This window comes from Ovis canadensis, chromosome 20 (genome assembly GCF_042477335.2).
Source record: "Ovis canadensis isolate MfBH-ARS-UI-01 breed Bighorn chromosome 20, ARS-UI_OviCan_v2, whole genome shotgun sequence".
Lineage (NCBI taxonomy): Eukaryota > Metazoa > Chordata > Mammalia > Artiodactyla > Bovidae > Ovis > Ovis canadensis.
The window spans coordinates 46,042,034-46,064,794 of record NC_091264.1 but is presented as its reverse complement, the minus strand read 5'-3'; the positions used below and the strand labels follow the sequence as shown (position 1 = coordinate 46,064,794).

General features: G+C 43.6%; 6 protein-coding genes and 1 pseudogene across 6 annotated transcripts; 4 read left to right on the top strand and 3 right to left on the bottom strand.

Annotated features, from left to right (window-relative positions):
- Positions 1-465: 465 nt before the first annotated feature.
- On the bottom strand, positions 466-3,271 carry LOC138425017 (histone H3.1). Its single transcript, XM_069562602.1, has one exon. The coding sequence runs from the start codon at positions 3,269-3,271 to the stop codon at positions 2,861-2,863; it is 411 nt and encodes a 136-aa protein (XP_069418703.1). The 3' UTR covers positions 466-2,860.
- LOC138425016 (histone H1.4-like) lies at positions 2,022-2,732 on the top strand. The gene has a single exon (XM_069562601.1). The coding sequence runs from the start codon at positions 2,022-2,024 to the stop codon at positions 2,652-2,654; it is 633 nt and encodes a 210-aa protein (XP_069418702.1). The 3' UTR covers positions 2,655-2,732.
- A 2,498-nt stretch (positions 3,272-5,769) lies between the features above and the next one.
- On the bottom strand, positions 5,770-8,389 carry LOC138425024 (histone H2A type 1). The gene is made up of 2 exons (XM_069562608.1): positions 8,370-8,389; positions 5,770-8,279 (listed from the first exon to the last, which is right to left on the bottom strand). The coding sequence occupies exon 2, from the start codon at positions 8,265-8,267 to the stop codon at positions 7,875-7,877; it is 393 nt and encodes a 130-aa protein (XP_069418709.1). The 5' UTR covers positions 8,268-8,279; positions 8,370-8,389; the 3' UTR covers positions 5,770-7,874.
- Positions 8,390-8,568: 179 nt separating this feature from the next.
- Positions 8,569-9,045, top strand: LOC138425081 (histone H2B type 1-C/E/F/G/I). The gene has a single exon (XM_069562703.1). It carries the CDS (start codon positions 8,587-8,589, stop codon positions 8,965-8,967), a length of 381 nt encoding a protein of 126 aa, XP_069418804.1. The 5' UTR covers positions 8,569-8,586; the 3' UTR covers positions 8,968-9,045.
- Positions 9,046-14,741: 5,696 nt separating this feature from the next.
- LOC138426033 (histone H2B type 1-C/E/F/G/I) lies at positions 14,742-15,868 on the bottom strand. Its single transcript, XM_069564664.1, has one exon. The coding sequence runs from the start codon at positions 15,172-15,174 to the stop codon at positions 14,794-14,796; it is 381 nt and encodes a 126-aa protein (XP_069420765.1). The 5' UTR covers positions 15,175-15,868; the 3' UTR covers positions 14,742-14,793.
- Positions 15,421-16,532, top strand: LOC138426032 (histone H2A type 1-B). Its single transcript, XM_069564663.1, has one exon. The coding sequence runs from the start codon at positions 15,500-15,502 to the stop codon at positions 15,890-15,892; it is 393 nt and encodes a 130-aa protein (XP_069420764.1). The 5' UTR covers positions 15,421-15,499; the 3' UTR covers positions 15,893-16,532.
- Positions 16,533-16,760: 228 nt separating this feature from the next.
- LOC138426031 (histone H3.1-like) lies at positions 16,761-17,171 on the top strand (annotated as a pseudogene).
- The last annotated feature ends 5,590 nt before the right edge of the window (positions 17,172-22,761 follow it).

Sequence of the window (22,761 nt, the reverse complement as noted above, 5' to 3'; positions counted from 1 at the left end):
ATAAAATTTTGGATTTTTTTTTTTTTTAATGTGTTAGTTGCTTTGTCCTGTCTGACTCTGCGACCCCATGGACTGTAGCCCGCCAGGTTCCTCTACCCATGGAATTCTTCAGGCAAGAATACCAGAGTGGGTAGCCATTCCCTCCTCCAGATCTTCCCCACTCATGGATCAAGCCCCAGTCTCTTACATTGCAGGCAGTTCCTTTACCGTGTTAGCCACCAAGGAAGCCCACATAAAGATTTAATGAATGGCTAATTCCTTTGAGTTCCAGGTGACTTAGATAGTTTTGGGGTTTTTTTTGCTTTTTCTCCATGATCTGTGAGGAGGACAAAGTTTATCAAAGCTCTATAGTCTGTGAGGACAACCAAGATGATCAAAGCTGCTCCATGAGTGTACAGTGCACAGAAACAAATTCTAAAATAGAGTTCTTAACATGGGACATATAGATGGATTCAGATCATTGTATAGAACAAAAACTCCAACTTTATTTTTATTATACTACAACCAAACCTTAACATTTCCTCCTATTCTGAATGCAGGCAACAAACAGTGTGGGTGATAGGACCTGAGCTATATTCATATCAAGTCGAAGTTTCAGCTGTCAATCTCCATCTCTCATGTTGTTTAAATATATTACACCTTCTTAACTTGGTCGTATGGGTAATCTTGTTATGTGATGAATTAATAAAGGACACATGCATACCTCACCAATTTGGATTTTTTAATAAATTTGATAACGATATTTTATTATAACTGTTTTCCTTTGTAATCGTATATGAATTAAGCACTAAAAAGCACTATTCGGGAAAGGGGCTCATCAGCTTTATCAAAAATACAAAGAAGTCCATGGCAGCTTCAAAATAAACATAATATGTTAAAGACATAGTTTGAGAAGTGAAGAAGAAAATCAAAGCTCTTTTTACTTTTTACCATCAATCTATTTCCTATTGAACAGAAAGTATAAGCTACAATGTGTTTCCTATAAACTTATATCCTTGATTAAATGAGAAACATAGTAGTGAATATAAATGCTTTTAAATTTCCCTCTCTTAACGGAATTATGTATGTGTGTGAGTGTTGTACATGTGTATATTCCTTAATTCTGTTACTTACTTTCCCAAAGTTATCTTCCAGAAGCAGGACAGAACTCAGAACTCAAGAGCTTGTTAACATTTTAATAAGTGATCCTTCTTTGTAAAGTCAATGTAAATGAAATAATTTTTAAAACCCATAAAGCAGTCTTTACATGAATCTTCTCTGCCATCAGCTAGTGCAACACAGGCACAACTATCATGACAAGATGATCACTGGTTATAGCTTTTGCCATTTTCCTAGAAAGATTTTGAATGCCTAAAGTCCCCAAATTAACCTACCCTCTAAATAGTCACAAGAAGCTATGATAAAACTTTTTCAAACTAAATAATGAGTTTTCTTATCAGATATTGCTACTATTCCAAGGAGCCTTTACTACAGCTTTTTGTATAGAAGTGAAAGTGTCTGTGTTATTTCTCTTCATATGAAACAGATTTTCTGGGCAAATCTCACTAAGAATCAAGCCAGTGTTGAAGGCATAAAAAGCCAAGAATCTATAGAATGTTACCTGAGAGTATGTTATTGAAGACACAAAGAGAAGATTTGTATTTTAAAAGAAAATCAAAAAGTTGTCCCTCTGACCTCTGAATCTGCACGAATGTTAGGGGCTTTTGAAAAAGGCTTTAAAAGACGTGATAAAACCTGGAGGAAGTAACCACAAAAGTCTCAAACCTTGAGGTGTCCTGGTTCATTGTGGAAAATACTTGGTGTGATGCCTCCACAGGAAATTTTTTATATTTTGCTTTCTTGAATTGTAACAAACACAATTCCAGGACAGAGCTGAGACTAGGTTGTTGTCAAGATGAAGACAGCTGGGAACCAATCAGCGAGCAGTGCCGCTGTGTGTATAAATACAGAGACACTCGGAGGCCTGGCTACTCAACACTGAGACTTTACTTTTTAACTGTTAGGCAACCAAACCGACAATCATGTCTGAAACTGTACCTGCCGCGCCACCTGCTCTTTCTCCTGCGGAGAAGACACTTGTGAAGAAAAAGGCCCGAAAGTCCACCAGTGCTGCGAAGCGTAAGGCGTCCGGGCCCTCGGTGTCCGAGCTCATCACCAAGGCTGTCGCCGCCTCCAAGGAGCGCAGCGGCGTGTCTCTGGCTGCGCTCAAAAAGGCACTGGCGGCCGCTGGCTACGATGTGGAAAAGAACAACAGCCGCATCAAGCTGGGTCTCAAGAGCCTGGTAAGCAAGGGCACCCTGGTGCAGACCAAGGGCACCGGGGCTTCCGGCTCTTTCAAGCTCAACAAGAAGGCAGCCACCGGGGAGACCAAGCCCAAGGCGAAGAAGGCGGGCGCGGCCAAACCCAAGAAGGCTGCTGGGGCGGCTAAGAAGCCCAAGAAAGCCACGGGTGTGGCCACCCCGAAGAAAACCGCTAAGACGACCTTGAAGAAGGCGAAACCTGCTACTGGGGCGAAGAAAGTGGCCAAAAGGCCGAAAAAGGTGAAGACAGCCAAGCCCAAGGCAGCCAAGAATCCAGTCAAGGCTAAAGTTCATAAGCCCAAGGTAGCCAAGCTTAAAGCTGTCCAGCCGAAAAAGGCGACCCCCAGAAAGTAGAAAAATAAAAGGATTAAGTTTCTTAAAGGCTCTTTTCAGAGCCACCCAACTCTTCTTATTAAAGAGCTTGTAATAATATCTCTTGAGGTAAGTTTCCTCTTCGTTCGAAATGGAGATACCAGTACACAACTCCTTACCAGAAAGTGTAGTGGCTCTGAGAAGAGCCTTTGGGATGAAATTCGGTTATTTATCGGGGAAGAAAACATCTACGCCCTCTCCCCGCGGATGCGGCGGGCGAGCTGGATGTCCTTGGGCATGATGGTGACGCGCTTGGCGTGGATGGCGCACAGGTTGGTATCCTCGAAGAGCCCCACCAGGTAGGCCTCGCACGCTTCCTGCAGCGCCATCACAGCCGAGCTCTGGAAGCGCAGGTCGGTCTTGAAGTCCTGCGCGATCTCGCGCACCAGCCGCTGGAACGGCAGCTTGCGGATCAGCAGCTCCGTGGACTTCTGGTAGCGGCGGATCTCTCGCAGGGCCACCGTGCCGGGCCGGTAGCGGTGCGGCTTCTTCACGCCGCCGGTGGCCGGCGCGCTCTTGCGGGCCGCCTTGGTGGCCAGCTGCTTGCGCGGCGCCTTACCACCGGTGGATTTGCGAGCGGTCTGCTTAGTGCGAGCCATGACAGATTTCCCAAAAGCCGCTAACTGATGGGAAAACGAAGCCCTGCCCCTTTTTTCCAGTATATATAAAGAGAGTCTCGTTCTGATTGGACAAGTCACTTGTTCCTTATGGCTCGCAGTGAAGGTATTGGTACACAAGTTCACTCCCCGATGACGTGAGCCTTCTTTTGAATCGCTGTTTTCAACACTTTGTCGCCTCGGTCTCCTTAAGCCATTTTTACAATGTTCTGTGGCATTTAACACAAATTACCACAATGCTTAATGTTGTTCGTGGAATAAAATTTTTCAAATCTGGCACTTGAGACTGGCTTTCTTTTGATCTCTTTCTGAAAAGGCGCATGTTGCACGTGATTGGTCAAGTTATTTTTATATTCTCATTCAAGTTTAGTAAGGCTAATTTTGTATCAGTTTCCACATTTCTCTTTTTTAATTCTTTTAACAGATACCTTCCTTTTATTTTCTTTTTTATATTACAGTTAAGATATGTATTGGTAGATTATATTATCTATAAATTCCACTTCAGTATAAGTATCGGAAAAGTAGTTACAGTATTTGTTATAGGAAGAGTGTTGTATGTGATAGGATTGAGCACCATCACTTTAGGAGTTCAGAGATCATATGAAAGCAGAAGTTGGAAGTTCAGTTCAGTCGCTCAGTCGTGTCCGACTCCGCGACCCCATGAATCGCAGAAGCCAAGCCTCCCTGTCCATCACCAACTCCCGGAGGTCACTCAGACTCGCGTTCATCGAGTCAGTGATGCCATCCAGCCATCTCATCCTCGGTCATCCCCCTCTTCTCCTGCCCCCAATCCCTCCCAGCATCAGAGTCTTTTCCAATGAGTCAACTCTTCTCATGAGGTGGTCAAAGTACTGGAGTTTCAGCTTTAGCATCATTCCTTCCAAAGAAATCCCAGGGTTGGCCTCCTTCAGAATGGACTGGTTGGATCTCCTTGCAGTCCAAGGGACTCTCAAGAGTCTTCTCCAACACCACAGTTCAAAAGCATCAATTCTTTGGTGCTCAGCCTTCTTCACAGTTCAACTCTCACATCCATACATGACCACAGGAAAAACCATAGCCTTGACTACTACTACTACTAAGTCACTTCAGTCCTGTCCGACTCTGTGCGACCCCATAGACAGCAGCCCACCAGGCTCCCCTGTCCCTGGGATTCTCAAGGCAAGAGCGCTGGAGTGGGTTGCCATTTCCTAATGCATGAAAGTGAAGAGTGAAAGTGAAGTCGCTCAGTCGTGTCGGCAAAGTAATGTCTCTGCTTTAGAATATGCTATCTAGGTTGGTCATAACTTTTCTTCCAAGGAGTAAGCTTCTTTTAATTTCATGGCTGACCATGGCTGACCATCACCATCAGCAGTGATTTTGGAGCCCCAATAAATAAAGTTTCACACTGTTTCCACCGTTTCTCCATCGATTTGCCGTGGAGTGATGGGACCAGAGGTCATGATCTTCGTTTTCTGAATGTTGAGCTTTAAGCCACCTTTTTCACTCTCCTCTTTTACTTTCATCAAGAGGCTTTTTAGTTCCTCTTCACTTTCTGCCGTAAGGTTGGTGTCATCTGCATAGCTGAGGTTATTGATATTTCTCCCAGCAATCTTGATTTCAGCTTGTGTTTCTTCCAGTCCAACATTTCTCATGATGTACTCTGCAATGCCTGAAATTTTATTGTAACTGCCAAACCAGGCCCCCGAGCCCACCCTTCTCTAACTGCCCCATAAGACCTAAATGGCTTTCCCTTGGCAGTCACTGGATGGACTCTTGCAGTTCATTCCAAGCCATCATGTACCAGTATCAATTTTTTGCTTGGAGTGACAGCTGTGGCCATAGGAGAAAGGAATCCCTAGAATTACAGTGCAATGTATATTAATGATATATAAAAGTTTCAGATTTTACACCCATATAGGCTGTGATCTGATAATATCTCTAAGATATTGGGAAAGAGGAGACTAAAGACACATGGAAAGACATAACACCTTTTAGAAACTATTAAGGAGTGAACTTGAAAATGAACAGAGATCATTCTGTCGTTTTTGAGATTGCATCCAAGTACTGCATTTCGGACTCTTTTATTGACCATGATGGCTACTCCATTTTCTCAAAGGGATTCCTGCCCACAGTAGTAGATATAATGGTCACCTGTGTTAAATTCACCCATTCCAGTCCATTTTAGTTCGCTGATTCCTAGAACATCAACGTTTACTCTTGCCATCTCCAGTTGGACCACTTCCAATTTGCCTTGATTCATGAACCTAACATTCCAGGTTCCTATGCAATATTGCTTTTTACAACATTGGACCTTGTTTCTATCACCAGTCACATCCACAACTGGGTATTGTTTTTGCTTTGGCTCCATCCTTCATTCTTTCTGGAGTTATTTCTCCACTGATCTCCAGTAGCATATTGGGCACCTACCGACCTGGGGAGTCCCTCCTTCAGTACACCAACATCCACTGGATCTCGGAAAAATAAAGACAGTTCCAGAGAAATATTTATTTCTGCTTTATTGACTATGCCAAAGCCTTTGACTGTGTGGATCACAATAAACTGTGGAAAATTCTGAAAGAGATGGGAATACCAGACCACCTGACCTGCCTCTTGAGAAACCTGTATGCAGGTCAGGAAGCAACAGTTAGGACTGGACATGGAAAAACAGACTGGTTCCAAATAGGACAAGGAGTACGTCAAGGCTGTATATTGTCACCCTGCTTATTTAACTTCTGTGCAGAGTATATCATGAGAAACGCTGGGCTGGAAGAAGCACAAGGTGGAATCAAGATTGCCAGAAATATCAATAACCTCAGACATGCAGATGACACCACCTTTATGGTAGAAAGTGAAGAGGAACGAAAAAGCCTCTTGATGAAAGTTAAAGAGGAGAGTGAAAAAGCTGGCTTAAAACTCAACATTCAAAAACTAAGATCATGGCATCTGGTCCCATCACTTCATGGCAAATAGATGGGGAAATAGTGGGGAAACTGTCAGACTTTTGGGGGTGGGGGGGGCTTCAAAATCACTGCAGATGGTGATTGCAGCCATGAAATTAAAAGAAGCTTACTCCTTGGAAGAAAAGTTATGACCAATCTAGATAGCATATTCTAAAGCAGAGACATTACTTTGCCAACTAAGGTCCATCTAGTTAAGGCTATGGTTTTTCCTGTGGTCATGTATGGATGTGAGAGTTGGCCTGTGAAGAAGGCTGAGCGCCAAAGAATTGATGCTTTTGAAGTGCGATGTTGGAGAAGGACTTGAGAGTCCCTTGGACTGCAAGGAAATCCAATCAGTCCATTCTAAAGGAAATCAGTCCTGGGTGTTCATTGGAAGGACTGATGCTAAATCTGAAACTCCAGTACTTTGTCCACCTCATGTGAAAAGCTGACTCATTGGAAAAGACTCTAATGCTGGGAGGGATTGGGGGCAGGACAGGAAGGGGACGACAGAACATGAGATGGCTGGATGGCAGCACTGACTCGATAGACATGAGTTTGAGTGAACTCTGGGAGTTGGTGATGGAAAGGGAGGCCTGGCGTGCTGCAATTCATGGGGTCGCAGAGTCGGCCACGACTGAGCGACTGAACTGAATTGAACTGAAGGCGTTAACTACTATAACTGCCATGAATCCAGACTGGGTTAACAGTGAAACATTCTGTGGGTAACTACATCCCACTCTGGATGGTCTGGTTACCTCTATCTCAAATGAAACCCCAGGTCTCGATCTCTGAACTCCTCTACCTAGAAGATGTGAAACCCAACTATTATTAGTTAGATATTCTATCAAAGAAGAGGACTTTGTCTTCACCGGAGACAAGCGGCTTTATGAAACAGATAGCAACCCCAAATCACAGATTGGGGCCTGTTCAGGGTTCAATTCTTATTAGAGATTCTTAATATTTCTTCATACAGAATTATCGAGAATGCACAAAAAACATCAAACATGGAATAATTTCACACTTCCTATTGTATTAACCCAAGTGTAACTGTTTGCTCCTTGAACTAAAGGTGACCCTGTATTAAGCCCTACCTAAATGAATTTTAAATCCAGGCTATGCAATACTGTATGCTTATTCACAATTAACTAGGGCCCAGCTTAGTAGAGACTGGCTATTAAAAGCGAAAGTGTACACTGCAGAAAAATTTATCCCGTTATAATGCAAAACAATTCAACAGGTAAGTACTAAAGGAGTGGCTTTAGCAACCTGTAGGTCACTAACTGTACCTCCATGTCAACTTTCAGTATCTACTCTTCATTATCTTATTGCAACACTTCTCTCAAGATTTACAACCCTGAGGACCTGTTGATCAAGTTATTTGTTATACAAGGCTTCTGTAGATCACATACTTAGAAGAGTAATTCTTTTTTTCTAACTTTAAACTGGGTGATTAGTTTGGCGTTTTGAAGTGTAAATACTTGCGTTTTTAAGTGTAAATACTGACATCAATATTATAGCACTTCCAAGATGGACAAATTGCCCTGAAAAGCATTCGGCTTAAAAAAAAAAAATGTAAGCCCTTTTAATGAATACGTGGGTGGCTCTGAAAAGAGCCTTTGGCTAAAATTGAATGTTCAAGGAACAAGAACTTGGAATATTCCAGTTTACTTGCCCTTGGCCTTATGGTGACTCTCGGTCTTCTTAGGGAGCAGCACGGCCTGGATGTTGGGCAGGACGCCGCCCTGAGCGATGGTGACTTTGCCCAGCAGCTTGTTGAGCTCCTCGTCGTTGCGGATGGCCAGCTGCAGGTGACGTGGGATGATGCGGGTCTTCTTGTTGTCCCGGGCCGCGTTACCCGCCAACTCCAGGATCTCAGCCGTCAGGTACTCCAGCACCGCCGCCAGATACACCGGTGCTCCCGCCCCGACCCGCTCGGCATAGTTCCCTTTACGAAGCAGACGGTGCACTCGGCCCACGGGAAACTGAAGTCCAGCCCGCGAAGAGCGGGTCTTGGCCTTAGCTCGAGCCTTGCCACCCTGTTTTCCGCGTCCAGACATTTTAAGTCTAACCTACACAAGGAGCAAAAGAAAAGAAAATGAAACACGAATTATCTTAACAAATCAGAGGCAATTATACTTGTAAGCCGAATTGTCACTTACGCCGTTTGATTGGCTGAAGTGTCTTCAAGGTAGCAACCAATTAAAAACGAAACCTGACAGCACGTAATTTGCATACCGCCATATTAATCAGTAAACGTATCCAATCAGATTGCAGGATTTTACATACCATATTTGCATACAACTTCTACAAATATCAGGACCAATGTTACAGCAGCACCGTTTTTACTTTGATTGGACTTTAAGCCCTTTGTTAGCTATGCCTGAACCAGCCAAATCCGCTCCTGCCCCTAAAAAGGGTTCTAAAAAGGCTGTGACTAAGGCCCAGAAGAAGGACGGCAAGAAACGCAAGCGCAGCCGCAAGGAGAGCTACTCCGTGTACGTGTACAAGGTGCTGAAGCAAGTCCATCCGGACACCGGTATCTCGTCCAAGGCCATGGGCATCATGAACTCCTTCGTCAATGACATCTTTGAGCGCATCGCGGGCGAGGCGTCTCGCCTGGCACATTACAACAAGCGCTCGACCATTACATCCAGGGAGATCCAGACCGCCGTGCGCCTGCTGCTGCCCGGGGAGCTGGCCAAGCATGCGGTGTCTGAGGGCACTAAGGCTGTCACTAAGTACACCAGCTCCAAATGATCCCGAAAAGGGGGCGTTTTTCATGTTTGATTCCAAAGGCTCTTTTAAGAGCCACCCAGTTTTTCAGTAGGAGCGTTGTAACAACTACTGATTGCCAAAATTGGTTTTTCTTGGCTTTTTTTTTTTTTTTTCCCTTCACTGCTCACTAGCTCAAGTCTAGCCAAATGTGGACATGCAAGTATCATCTGAACATCTGAACTGGTGTGATAGTGGGACTTACAAACTGAAATCATGAAAAGAGCAGCTTTAGTTTTACAATGCTGCTTTTTTATCAGTGTAAGGTGGGCTTGTCAGGTCCGTAGTGGACAAGGTGATCGGAGCGTACTGGACGCAGGGCCAAGCGGTTCCAAACACCGGACCAACCAAGGTGCATGCAGGGGGGAAACATCCCCGCTGTGGGCAGAGCCTGTGACAGGCTGACCAGGGTGAGCGGAGAGGCACCGCTGTCTGCTGCAATCTCCCAGGAGCTAGTGTACGCATCCATTTTACAGGTGAGGAGATGCGATTTGGTGGGGAGCAGCACCTGCTCACAGCCCAAGAACCGGCAGGCTTCCCACTCCCAGAGTGTCCAGGGGCTGAAAGGTCTTGCTGAGCAGTAGAGAGCTAAAGCTCCCACCCTCACCTCGCCCAGCAGTCCCACCTCAAACCCAAAATTTCCAGCCAGTACAGCACCTGGGAGGCAGTTCTGGGCCCTTCCCAGTCGAGGAAGCAGAGCATGGCAGGGGAAGGCCAGGCCTGCCCAGGATCTGAAGGCTTGGATGCAGAACCCACCCACCAGCTTCTTCTGCCGGAGGTGCCCTGTGTTCAGGGTGTGGTCCTGGCTGTGACACCAGGAGCAGGCTGACCTCATGTGACCTGTGCTATATAGGAGATGCAATGCAATGCTTCTTGTATTAGTGTTGTGGTAAGAAAATGTACATGTATTCAATTTATTTGCTTAAAGCAATATAACTTTTCAAAATATTAATGGCACCAAGGCAATTAATGAACATACTGGTTGAAAAGTGAGTATCACGGTTTCCAGAATTTAGTTGTAAAGAGAATTTGTCCAAGGTTTCTCTAATGAAAAGTTAGACCATTGCCAAACTACCATATTGGGTTTCATAACACTGGCAGTTCAGGAAAGAAATGCCCAGAAGGTATTTTGGTGCATCCTCTCCCTTAAACTATGTTACTTTCTCCCAAGGTGGATTTCATATTTTTTTCATCTCGGTCAGCAAAAAAATTAATGGAAACACAATTCATATGTCATTCCAGTTACCAACACTCTCCTGTCATGTGAACACACATATAACAGTCGTTATAACTTACCCTTTTTCATAATTACAAACCTGGGAGTGTGTGTGCTTAGTCACCAGTCATGTCTAATTCTTTGCGACTTCTGGACTTTAGCCCACCAGACTCTTCTGTGCATGGGATTCTCCAGCCAAGACTACTGGAGTGGGTTACCATACTCTCCCTCAGGGGTTCTTCCAAGACCAGAGACCCAACCCTTCTGTCCCAAGTCTCCTGCCTTGCAGGCAGATTTTTTACTGCTGAGCCACCAGAGAAGCCCCATTTACAAACATGCTTAAGGTTATAAACCGCTATAAATGACATCCCATATTGAACAAATGCTAGGAGTGTATTTTAAAATACTTTAGGATTTCAACCCTGGTAGGAAAAAAGCCATAAAAGCCTAATAACATTGTGTAAATTACTTTCTCATGAATCTCAGGCTTCCCACCCAAAGCACAACACTTACGTTTACAACACAACATACACAAAAATGTATGCAAATATTCAAATAACACAATATACATAAAGAAGAAAAGCAACTATATATATATTACATAATATATATTTGAATAATAAATGTAAATATATTATATAATATATACTGAAAGAATGAAAACTAAACGATATATCTGTGCTTAAGACTTCATATTATTGTAAATAGCCAATTTTTGCTTTCTGTAGTCCCAGCGGTAAATATCTAAAGCAGGCCTACTTCATGAGCTCTAGTGGAGTATACAAACTCCCAGAAATTACATAAATAGTGTGTCCATATGTTCCTCCTCCCACCAAAAGCACAATATATAGCATTCTGTCGAATTTTTAAAATACTCTCATTTACTGTGCTAGATACAATGATGCCTCCGCAATTTTGTCTACCTTTTCATCTCTGTAGTGTATGAATATGTTGGGACACATAACAAATGGGAATTAAGGTTGCAGATGCCATGTAGGTTACTAATCATTTGACTTTAAATAGGGCTATCCTAGGGAGTACCCTGGCGGTCCAGTGGTTAGGGCTCCATGCTTCCACTGCAGGGGGCAGGGGTTTGATTCCTAGTTGGTTGGTAAACTAAGATCCCACGTGCTGGGTGGTGAGGCCAAATAAATAAATAGAAGGTTATCCTAGAGAACCCAAGTGAACCTAATATAATACAAGAGCCTTAATCAATGGAAGAGGGAATCAGAGTGCACATCCAGAGAGAAGGCATTATGAAAATGATTTGGCCAGATATTGCTTACTTTGAAATCTAGGAAAGGTGTCATGAGCAAAGGAACAAAGAACACTCCAGGTATCGATCGCAAAAGGCATGGAAACAGATTCACTCTTAAAGGCCACAGCCCTCTGACAGCTTGATTTTACCTCAATGAGATTCATTTCTCAATGTTGATCTAAAGAACCATAAAATTATAAATGTATTGTTTTAAGCCACTATAATTGTGATAATTTGTCAGACCACCAACCAAAAATTAATGCACCTACACATGTTTAAGAATTATTGATTAATGTATTTATTCAATGATATTCTATAAGATTATAACTACATAACCAAAATTTAGAAGGGTAAATATGAAAATGACTATAGATACTAGTAAATGCTTCCTAAATGCTGCAGACTCACATAATTTTGATATTGCTTTAACAGAAACAGTTTACGTTTCCTTTTGTAGATAGGGTGTCTAGATTTTAACAGCAGAAATGTTAATTCAGTCTCCTGTGCCCAACACACAGTGAGGCCAAACTGAAATGTTGGCATTGGGAATAGAGAAAGGCTTATTCTAAAGCCTTGCAATGAAAGGTGGTTCAGGCCCTAAAAAGCCTCAAGCTTCTGGGTTTTTCAAAGGTGGCTGAGGGAAGTTGTTTCCCAGGGTACTTGATTAGATTATACAAAATTCTCCCACTGACTTATACACAGTAACAGGGTGGTGTTACAAGTGTTACATTGATCAGATCTTCAGTTCCAGGCTTCTCTGGTGGCTCAGAGGGTAAAGGGTCTGCCTACAATGCAGGAGACCCAGGTTTGATCCCTGGTTCAGGAAGATCCCCTGGAGAAGGAAATGGCAAACCACTCCAGTATTCTTGCCTGAAGAATCCCATGGATGGAGGAGCCTGTTAGGCTACAGTCCATGGGGTTGCAAAGACTCAGACGTGACTGAGCCTCTTCACTTCACTTTAGGCTCCAGGAGGCATATAGATAGGTGGTCATGGTCATGAAGTAGTTAACATCTTCCATTCAGTGGAAGGGTTTTAACTTCTGCAAAAGAAGTCAGAAAGCTTGCATCAAATGTTGCTACCTCAGTGAAAGTCGCTCAGTCGTATCCAAGTCTTTGTGACCCTATGGAATATACATGTCCATGGAACTCTCCAGGCCAGAATACTGTAGTGAGTAGCCTATCCCACTCCAGCAGATCTTGCCGACCCAGGAATCAAACTAGGGTCTCCTGCATTCCAGGCAGAATCTTTACCAACTGAGCTATCAGGGAAGATACCTCAGAGAGGATCTAAAACAAAGGTTATGGGGGAAGGCCCCATCAGTTCAGCTCAGTTGCTCAGTTGTGTTCGACTGTTTGTGACACCATGGACAGCACACCAGGCTTCCTGTCCATCACCAAATCCCCGGGTTTGCTTAAACTCATGTCCATAGAGTCTGTGATGTCAGCAAACCATCTCATTCTCTGTTGTCCCCTTATACTCCTTCCTTTAATCTTATCCAGCATTAGGGTCTTTTCCAATGAGTCAGCTTTTCACATCAGGTGGCCAAAGTATTGGACCTTCAGCTTCAGCATCAATCCTTCTAATCAATGACTATCCAGGACTGATTTTCCTTAGGATTGACTGGTTTGATCTTGCAGTCCAAGGAAATCCCAAGGGTATCCTCCAACACCACAGTTCAAAAGCATCAGTTCTTCCGCACTCAGCTTACTTTATACTCCAACTCTCACATCCATACATGACTACTGGAAAAACCATAGCTTTGACTAGACGGACCTTTGTTGGCAAAGTAACGTCTCTGCTTTTTAATATGCTGTCTAGGTTGGTCACAGCTTTTCCTACAAGGAGCAAGCGTCTTTTAATTTCATGGCTGCAGTCATCATCTGCAGTCATTTTAGAGTCCAAGAAAAGAAAAGAAAGCCTGTCGCTCTTTCCATTGTTTCGCCATCTATTTGCCATGATGTGATGGGACCAGATGCCTTGTACTCCTTTCCCAATTTGGAATCAGTCTGTTGTTCCATGTCCAAACTAACTGTTAATTCTTCACCTGCATAAGATTTCTCAGGAGGCAGGTAAGGTGGTCTGGTATTCCCATCTCTTGAAGAATTTTCCACAGAAGGCCCCATAGGGTCCTACTGAACAAAAGAATGTCTAATTTCATGGAGCAGAACTTTCCTCACTCATTATAGTATTATTACTTCTGAGTATCATACTACTTCAAAAACTTGTCTTTTTTATATGTAAAGTGTAGGAATGATGGGAAAAATTGACTTCATAATGTCCATAAATAACTTCATGAGTTGTATATCTAATGTTTGTGTTTATTATAATTATTGCATTTTTTTCACACAAAAGTGTTGTCAATGGAGTTGGCTACAATAAATTTTGGGGGGGGGAGTGGGTTCGGCGGCGCTGCTCCACAGGGCTGGCAGGATCTTAGTTTCCCTCCCAGGGATTGAACAGGCCAAGGCAGTGAAAAGGCTGAGTCCTAACCTCTGGACAACCCAGGGAACTCCCATAATATTCTCATTTTTACAGTAAGAAACTGAGGCTGTGAGAACCAAAGATTATTTACCTCACAAAATTCAAATTCCAATGTTCTTCTGAGGCAATGTTCTTTCAAAGATGTCCAGATAGAATTGAAAAACATTTCACATCTACAGATCTCTTAACACATCAAGAAGTCTTTTTACAAGAATAACCTCCTCTCTCAGCATTAGGCTACATCTCTAGGTGAATTTGTTCATTTTTTATGAAATCTCCCGACATCTAGATTAAGGAAAATGTAATTATCAAAGTGCCTAATACTTTTAAACTAAGTGAAATAAGGAAAATCAAGGGAAGATTGGCACCACTTCAGTGTCCCATCAGGAAACTAGAAAACTATTGGTAGTTTTAACAGAGGTAATCAAGGGGTCCTGCCATACGTAGGCGCGGGGGGGGGGGGGGATATCGGGGGAGAGCATCTTTAACTCTGGAGCAGAGGCCTGTCTTAACTCCGTGGGTAAGGCTGATGTGGGAACATAGAATCTGGCCTGAAAAAAGAGGTTGGGGGTAGCTGGGAACTACAATTAGCCAGCCGCCCTTGGTTTCCCTATGAAAATGAGACCAAAAAAAAAAAAAAAAAACCAGACCTGGACGTTTTAATACAGAGTAGAAGTTTGGGGAAATATTAGACTAAGAAACTTCTTCTCAAAAGCTTCTCACTTTATCTCAGGCAGCAAATATAACTGCACTTTAATGCCCAGCCATATAGAAAGAGCACAGAACTCCTTAAGTGAAAATGTAAGTGGCTCTGAAAAGAGCCTTTGGTTTAACAGCGGCTAGGCATATTATATTTATTTGGAGCTGGTGTACTTGGTGACAGCCTTGGTGCCTTCGGACACGGCGTGCTTGGCCAGCTCCCCGGGAAGCAGCAGGCGAACGGCCGTCTGGATCTCTCTGGATGTAATGGTCGAGCGCTTGTTATAATGAGCCAGGCGCGATGCCTCACCAGCGATGCGCTCGAAAATGTCGTTGACGAAGGAGTTCATGATGCCCATAGCCTTGGATGAGATGCCGGTGTCCGGATGGACTTGCTTCAACACCTTGTACACGTACACGGAATAACTTTCTTTGCGGCTGCGCTTGCGCTTCTTGCCGTCCTTTTTCTGAGCTTTAGTTACAGCCTTTTTAGAGCCCTTTTTAGGAGCAGGAGCGGACTTAGCCGGTTCAGGCATGCCTATAGTCACAACACCCAACAACACAGAAAGATCTTGAAATGCCTGCTGGCAAGTAGAATCTCGTCTTTTATAGGCGGTCTATGCAAATAAGGTGCTTACGAATATTCATATCTGATTTGACAATGCATTCGTGACGAGTTTATGTAAATTTACCTCCACCAGATCTCTTTTCTTATTGGTTACGCAAAAAACAGAAGATTTTAACCAATCCTATCTCGCATGCGGCAATTCCACTCAGCACTATAACTGCCATCTTGTTGCTGCTTATAGAGCACTTTTTCTCTGCATTTCCTGTGGCTGTTCCTCTTGCTCAACGTTTACCATGTCTGGGCGCGGAAAGCAAGGAGGGAAAGCCCGTGCCAAGGCGAAGACCCGCTCTTCGCGGGCCGGACTTCAGTTCCCCGTGGGCCGAGTTCACCGACTGCTTCGCAAGGGTAACTACTCCGAGCGGGTCGGTGCCGGCGCCCCGGTGTACCTGGCGGCGGTGCTAGAGTACCTGACCGCCGAGATTCTGGAGCTGGCGGGCAACGCGGCCCGGGACAATAAGAAAACCCGTATTATCCCGCGTCACCTACAGCTAGCCATCCGCAACGACGAGGAGCTCAACAAGCTGCTGGGTCGTGTAACCATCGCTCAGGGGGGTGTCCTGCCCAACATCCAGGCGGTGCTGCTGCCCAAGAAGACTGAGAGCCATCACAAAGCCAAGGGCAAGTGAAACGTTTAGCAGTATTACATTCCCAGTTCTGAAAATCAAAGGCTCTTTTCAGAGCCACTCACTTTTTCTAGAAAGTGCTGGAATACTTAACTAACTAGGAAGCGTGTTCAATGAAAACGAATGGATTATCTTAGCTAGGTTTTATTGGTTAATGTTACACTGTTAACTGTTGTCTTTAAAAAGGGAAGACCATCTCCCATATTTGCTAAAAAGGTGCTAAATTATTACTCATTGGTCACTTAAAGCGCCATAAAGTCTTAGAAAAATTTATGTTAGTAGGTTTCCACCCTCGCCTATAAACAAGGTATATAATTTGTAAATACAAAAGAATCCATGTTGAGAATGACGTATATGTAGGTAGATAACAAGACCGTAATGCCTCATTGAGAGGTTTTGCGTGTATTGCACACGATATATATGTCTTTACATACATATCTATGGTCAAGAGAATTTTCTGTCAAAAAGTATAATATAAATAAACAAGAGAACAAAGGAGGAGTAGCTGGCCAATGACATGTCAGGGCGGGATTTTTAAATTTTCCGGATGACGAGATTAGAATTATTTAGTCCATTGGTTATTTCTCTGTTCATAAAGTGCAATGAATGAACTACATTAAAATCAGTACTGAATGAAACTTCACTTATATTACTGTTATGGACTCATTATACTGGACTATAGACTCAGGATAAAAGTTCGATTATACTTTTAATTTTTAAAGGAAATCCCATCATATTTCTCCGAAAGGCAAAGTGAGAACCAATTAGATCACAGCGGGGGACCTAGGAATCAAACTGATCTGCTCCTATAAATAAGGTCAGAAGCAGCACGAGCAGCATAACACTCTCCTGCCAGTTTTCTGTTAGCCTCATGGCTCGCACTAAGCAGACCGCTCGCAAGTCCACCGGCGGTAAGGCGCCGCGGAAGCAGCTTGCCACCAAGGCGGCCCGCTAGAGCGCGCCGGCCACCGGCGGCGTGAAGAAGCCGCACCGCTACCGGCCCGGCACGGTAGCTCTGCGCGAGATCCGCCGCTACCAGAAGTCCACGGAGCTGCTGATCCGCAAGCTGCCGTTTCAGCGGCTGGTGCGCGAGATCGCGCAGGACTTCAAGACCGACCTGCGCTTCCAAAGCTCGGCTGTGATGGCGCTGCAGGAGGCGTGCGAGGCCTACCTGGTGGGGCTCTTCGAGGACACCAACCTGTGCGCCATCCACGCCAAGCGCGTCACCATCATGCCCAAGGACATCCAGCTTGCACGCCGGATCCGCGGAGAGAGGGCATAATCCAAAGCTGCTGCTTTCTCTGTACTGAAAAAGGCTCTTTTCAGAGCCACCTACTATGTCGATAAGAACTGTTGTAATCCTTTCCCTTATTTTACCTCCCTAGGCAGTTAACCGGAGAAGGCGATGGCACCCAACTCCAGTACTCTTGCCTGGAAAATCCCATGAACGGAGGAGCCTGGGGGGCTGCAGTCCATGGGGTCGCTAAGTGTCGGACAGGACTGAGCAACTTCACTTTCACTTTTCACTTTCATGCATTGAAGAAGGAAATGGCAACCCACTCTAGTGTTCTTGCCTAGAGAATCTCAGAGAGTGAGGAGCCTGATTGTCGGGTATGGGATCGCACAAGAGTCGGACACGACTGAAGCGACTTAGCAGCACCAGCAGCAGGCAGTTAATAAGCAATAATGGCAAGAAAAAGCCCTCTCTACTCCTCTTTTTCTGCCTTGCTGCTGCTAAGTCGCTTCAGTAGTTTCCGACTCTGCAACCCCATAGACAACAGTCCACCAGGCTCCGCCCGCCCCCGCCCCCCGCCCCCCGCCGTCGCTGGGATTCTCCAGGCAAGAACACTGGAGTGGGTTGCCATTTCCTTCTCCAGTGCATGAAACTGAAGAGTGAAAGTGAAGTCTCTCAGCCGTGTCCAACTGTTAGCGACCCCATGGACTGCAGCCTACCAGGCTCCTCTGTCCAAGTGATTTTCCAGGCAAGAGTACTGGAGTGGGCTTCCATTGTCTTCTCCTTTTTCTGCCTTAAAGCAAGATATAAATTCTATTCTGAAGACGTCTGTAGACATGTTGGAGTAGAGAGGCTTCACAGAAATTTGCTAGCAAACCTGGGTTAGTTTGCTCCCATATATTTACCTTCTCACAGTTTGCTGCCCTTAGAAGCCTGAAACTGCTTTTCTTTGCACTGTCATTTCTCTACAAATCAATTCTTTGATGAAGACAATATGTAATCCGAAGTTCTAACCCACCTCTTTAAGTTAGTTTTTCCTGGGTCTCTTCTCCAAGGAAAAGAAGTGCAAAAAGGCAAAATGATTGTCTGAGGAGGCCTTACAAATAGCTGTGAATAGAACAGAAGCAAAAGGCAAAGGAGCAAAGGAAAGATATACCCATTTGAATGCAGAGTTCCAAAGAATAGCAAGAAGAGATGAGAAAGTCTTCCTTAGCAATCAATGAAAAGAAATAGAAGAAAACAGAATGTGAAAGACTACAGATCTCTTCAAGAAAATTAGAGATAACAAGGGAACATTTCATGCAAAGATGGGCACATAAATGGTATGGACATAACAATAGCAGAAGATATTGAGAAGAGGTGGCAAGAATACACAGAACTATTCAAAAAAAGATCTTCATGACCCAGATAAACACAATGGAGTGATCACTCACCTACAGCCAGACATCCTGGAATGCGAAGTCAAGTGGGCCTTAGGAAGCATCACTGTGAACAAAACTACTGGAGGTGATAGAATTCCAGTTGAGCTATTTCAAATCCGAAAAGAGGATTCTGTGAAAGTGCTGCACTCAATATTCCAGCAAATTTGGAAAACTCAGCAGTGGCCACAGGACTGGAAAAGGTCAGTTTTCATTCCAATTTCAAAGAAAAGCAATGCCAAAGAATGTTCAATTGCATTCATCTCACACACTACCAAAGGAAAGGTCAAAATTCTCCAAGCCAGGCTTCAACAGTACAGGAACTGTGAATTTCCAGATGTTGAAGCTGGATTTAGAAAAGGCAGAGGAACCAGAGATCAAATTGCCAACATCCAAAAGAGTTCCAGAAAAACATCTATTGCTGCTTTATTGACTATGCCAAAGCCACTGACTGTATGGACCACAACGAACTGAGGAAAATTCTGAGAGCTGGGAAAACCAGACCATCTGACCTGCCTCTTGAGAAATCTGTATACATTTCAGGAAGCAACAGTTAGAACTGGACATGGAACAATGGACTGGTTCCAGATAGGGAAAAGAGTATGTCAAGACTGTATATTATCATGCTGCTTATTTAACTTATATGCAGAGTACATCATGAGAAATGCTGGACTGCATGAAGCACAAACTGGAATCAAGATTGCCTGGAGAAATATCAATAACCTCAGACAGGCAGATGACTCCAACCTAATGGCAGAAAGTGAAGAACTAAAGAGACTGTTTATGAAAGTGAAAGAGAAGCGTGAAAAAGTTGGCTTAGAACTCAACATTCAGAAAACCAAGATCATGGCATCTGGTCCCATCACTTCATGGCAAATAGACTGGGAAACAATGGAGACAGTGACAGACTTTATTTTGAGGGGCTCCAAAATCACTGTACATGGTGACTGCAGACATGAAATTAAAAGACGCTTGCTCCTTGGAAGAAAAATGATGACCAACCTTGACAGCATATTAAAAAGTAAAGACATTACTTTGTCAATAAAGGTCAGTCTAGTCAAGGCTATGGTTTTTCCAGTAGTCATGTAAGGATGTAGGAGTTGGAGTATAAAGAACGCTGAGCACTGAAGAACTGATACTTTTAAACTGTGGTGTTGGAGAAGACTCTCAAGAGTCCCTTGGACTGCAACGAGATCTAACAAGTCCATCCTAAAGGAAATTAGACCTGAATATTCATTGGAAGGAATGATGCTAAAGCTGAAACTCCAATATTTGGCCACCTAATGCATAGAACTGACTCATTTGAAAAGACCTTGATGCTGGGAATAATTGAAGGTGGGAGGAGAAGGGTACGACAGAGGAGGAGATGGTTGGATGGCATCACCGACTCAATGGACATGAGTCTTGGTAAACTCCAGGCGTTGTTGATTGCCAGGGAGGACTGCCATGCTACAGTCCATGGGGTTGCAAAGAGTTGGACATGACTGAACGACTGAACTCAAGTGAACTGCATCTCTTCCTCTGTATGTATGAAATATACATTTAATATTCCTATTTATTTTTCCTTTGCTAATCTGAAATCAAGATGTATAGAGGAAATATTTACAACCTCTATTACCACCACCACCACCATCACAATCAGGGAAGAAGGGAAGAAGGTTGAATTAAAGTGAAAAAATCAATTTAGATCAAAAAGGTTTATTGAATTATATTATAACCTTTATCTTTTCTACTAGATAGAGATAATCTTTCTTTCTAATGGACAAAAATCTCCCACCTCCTTTTCCTTTTGCCTTCAGACTTTCCCAGCATCAGCGATTTTTCCAATGATTCACCACTTCTCATCAAGTGGCCAGTGTATTGTAGGTTCAGTGTAATACACAGTTAAACAGAAATAGCTTCCTTTAGAAAAAGTAAACAACACGTCTGCAGACTTTTTAGACTATATTTTCATATGACAACGAAAGGAAATTCAGTCCATTCTTTTACCTTAATTTGACATTTAGATATATCTTAACAGATTTCAGAGGTTTTTCTGTAGTAACCAAAGCATTTCCTTGGTCCACAATGAACCCATGCTTGATGCAGAATCTACTTTCCTGTCTGCAATTTCCAACTTACTGTGTGCTACTTATCAATGATGATTTGCCACGGCATTGAGAGACCAGTGTGCAATATCCCAGGCCTAAAGATGAAGGTGACCTTATTTCTAATCTCACAGTCTCCAGTCACAAGCATATAATACTCATTTCATTTTTAAAAACAAAAAAAATCATGATCAACAAATAAAAATGAATTTCTGTCAAAGAGATTCACATTTCAATAAATGAACCAACAGGCAAAATGCTGTAGTAAGTTTAAAGAACATTTAAGAAATTAGAATATTTATAGACAATGTAAGAAATGTTAGGCTAAGATTATTAAAATTATTTTATTAATCCAAGAGGTTAGAAATCTTTGGAGTTATATGTTTCACCTGACCAAAGTGATTTGCCTTTCTACAAAATAAGGGCTTTGCAAGTTAAGTAAATTCACTTAATTTGGTACTTACAATCAATAGTAAATACATGATCAAAGTACATTTTCACAGAATCCTTCAGTGGCTTTGTATGTTGGACATCATGGACTCCTTTTTTCCTTGCTTCCAGTTCAGTCCAGTTCAGTCGCTAAGTTGTGTCTGACTCTTTGCAACCCCATGAACCACAGCATGCCAAGCCTCCCTGTCCATCACCAACTCCCAGAGTCTACCCAAACCCATGTCCATCGAGTTGGTGATGCCATCCAACCATCTCATCCTCTTTTGTCCCCTTCTCCTCATGCCGTCAATCTTTTCCAGCATCAGGGTCTTTCCGAATGAGTTAGCTCTTCACATCAGGGGGCCAAAGAATTGGAGTTTTGGCTTCAACGTCAGTCCTTCCAGTGAACACCCAGGACCGATCTCCTTTAGGATGGACTGGTTGGATCTGCTTGCTGTCCAAGGGACTCTCAAGAGTCTTCTCCAACACCACAGTTCAAAAGCATCAATTCTTCGGTGCTCAGCTTGCCTTACAGTTCAACTCTCACATCCATACATGACTACTGGAAGAACCATAGCCTTGACTAGACAGACCTTTGTTGGCAAAGTAATGTCTCTGCTTTTTAATATGCTGTCTAGGTTGGTCATAACTTTCCTTCCAAGGAGTTCAGTTCAGTTCAGTCACTCAGTCGTGTCCGACTCTTTGCGACCCCATGAATCGCAGTACGCCAGGCCTCCCTGTCCATCACCATCTCCCGGAGTTCACTCAGACTCACGTCCATCGAGTCCGTTATGCCATCCAGCCATCTCATCCTCTGTCGTCCCCTTCTCCTCCTGCCCCCAATCTCTCCCAGCATCAGAGTCTTTTCCAATGGGCCAATTCTTCGCATGAGGTGGCCAAAGTCCTGGAGCTTCAGCTTTAGCATCCTTCCTTCCAAAGAAATCCCAGGGTTGATCTCCTTCAGAATGGACTGGTTGGATCTCCGTGCAGTCCAAGGGACTCTCAAGAGTCTTCTCCAACATCACAGTTCAAAAGCATCAATTCTTCAGCGCTCAGCCTTCTTCACAGTCCAACTCTCACATCCATACATGACCATGGAAAAAACCATAGCCTTGACTAGACGGACCTTAGTTGGCAAAGTAATGTCTCTGCTTTTGAATATACTATCTAGGTTGGTCATAACTTTTCTTCCAAGGAGGAAGCGTGTTTTAATTTCATGGTGGTAGTCACCATCTGCAGTGATTATGGAGCCAAAAAAAATAAAGTCTGACACTGTTTCTACTGTTTCCACATCTATTTCCCATGAAGTGACGGGACCAGATGCCATGATCTTAGTTTTCTGAATGTTGAGCTTTAAGCCAACTTTTTCACTCTCTTTTTTCACTTAAATCAAGAGGCTCTTTAGTTCCTCTTCACTTTCTGCCATAAGGGTGGTGTCATCTGCATATCTGAGGTTATTGATATTTCTCTGGCAATCTTGATTCCACCTTGTGCTTCCTCCAGCCCTGTGTTGCTCATGATGTACGCTGCATATAAGTTAAATAAGCAGGGTGACAATATACAGTCTTGACGTACTCCATTTCCTAACTGGAACCAGTCCATTGTTCCATGTCCAGTTCTAACTGTTGCTTTCTGACCTGCATACAGATTTCTCAAGAGGCAGGTCAAGTGGTCTGGTATTCCCATCTCTTTCAGAATTTTCCA

Bases quoted from the DNA above. Each gene is read 5' to 3' on its own strand.
- LOC138426033 (XM_069564664.1), bottom strand. From the start codon at position 15,174: ATGCCTGAACCGGCTAAGTCCGCTCCTGCTCCTAAAAAGGGCTCTAAA.
- LOC138426032 (XM_069564663.1), top strand. From the start codon at position 15,500: ATGTCTGGGCGCGGAAAGCAAGGAGGGAAAGCCCGTGCCAAGGCGAAG.
- LOC138425024 (XM_069562608.1), bottom strand. From the start codon at position 8,267: ATGTCTGGACGCGGAAAACAGGGTGGCAAGGCTCGAGCTAAGGCCAAG.
- LOC138425017 (XM_069562602.1), bottom strand. From the start codon at position 3,271: ATGGCTCGCACTAAGCAGACCGCTCGCAAATCCACCGGTGGTAAGGCG.
- LOC138425081 (XM_069562703.1), top strand. From the start codon at position 8,587: ATGCCTGAACCAGCCAAATCCGCTCCTGCCCCTAAAAAGGGTTCTAAA.
- LOC138425016 (XM_069562601.1), top strand. From the start codon at position 2,022: ATGTCTGAAACTGTACCTGCCGCGCCACCTGCTCTTTCTCCTGCGGAG.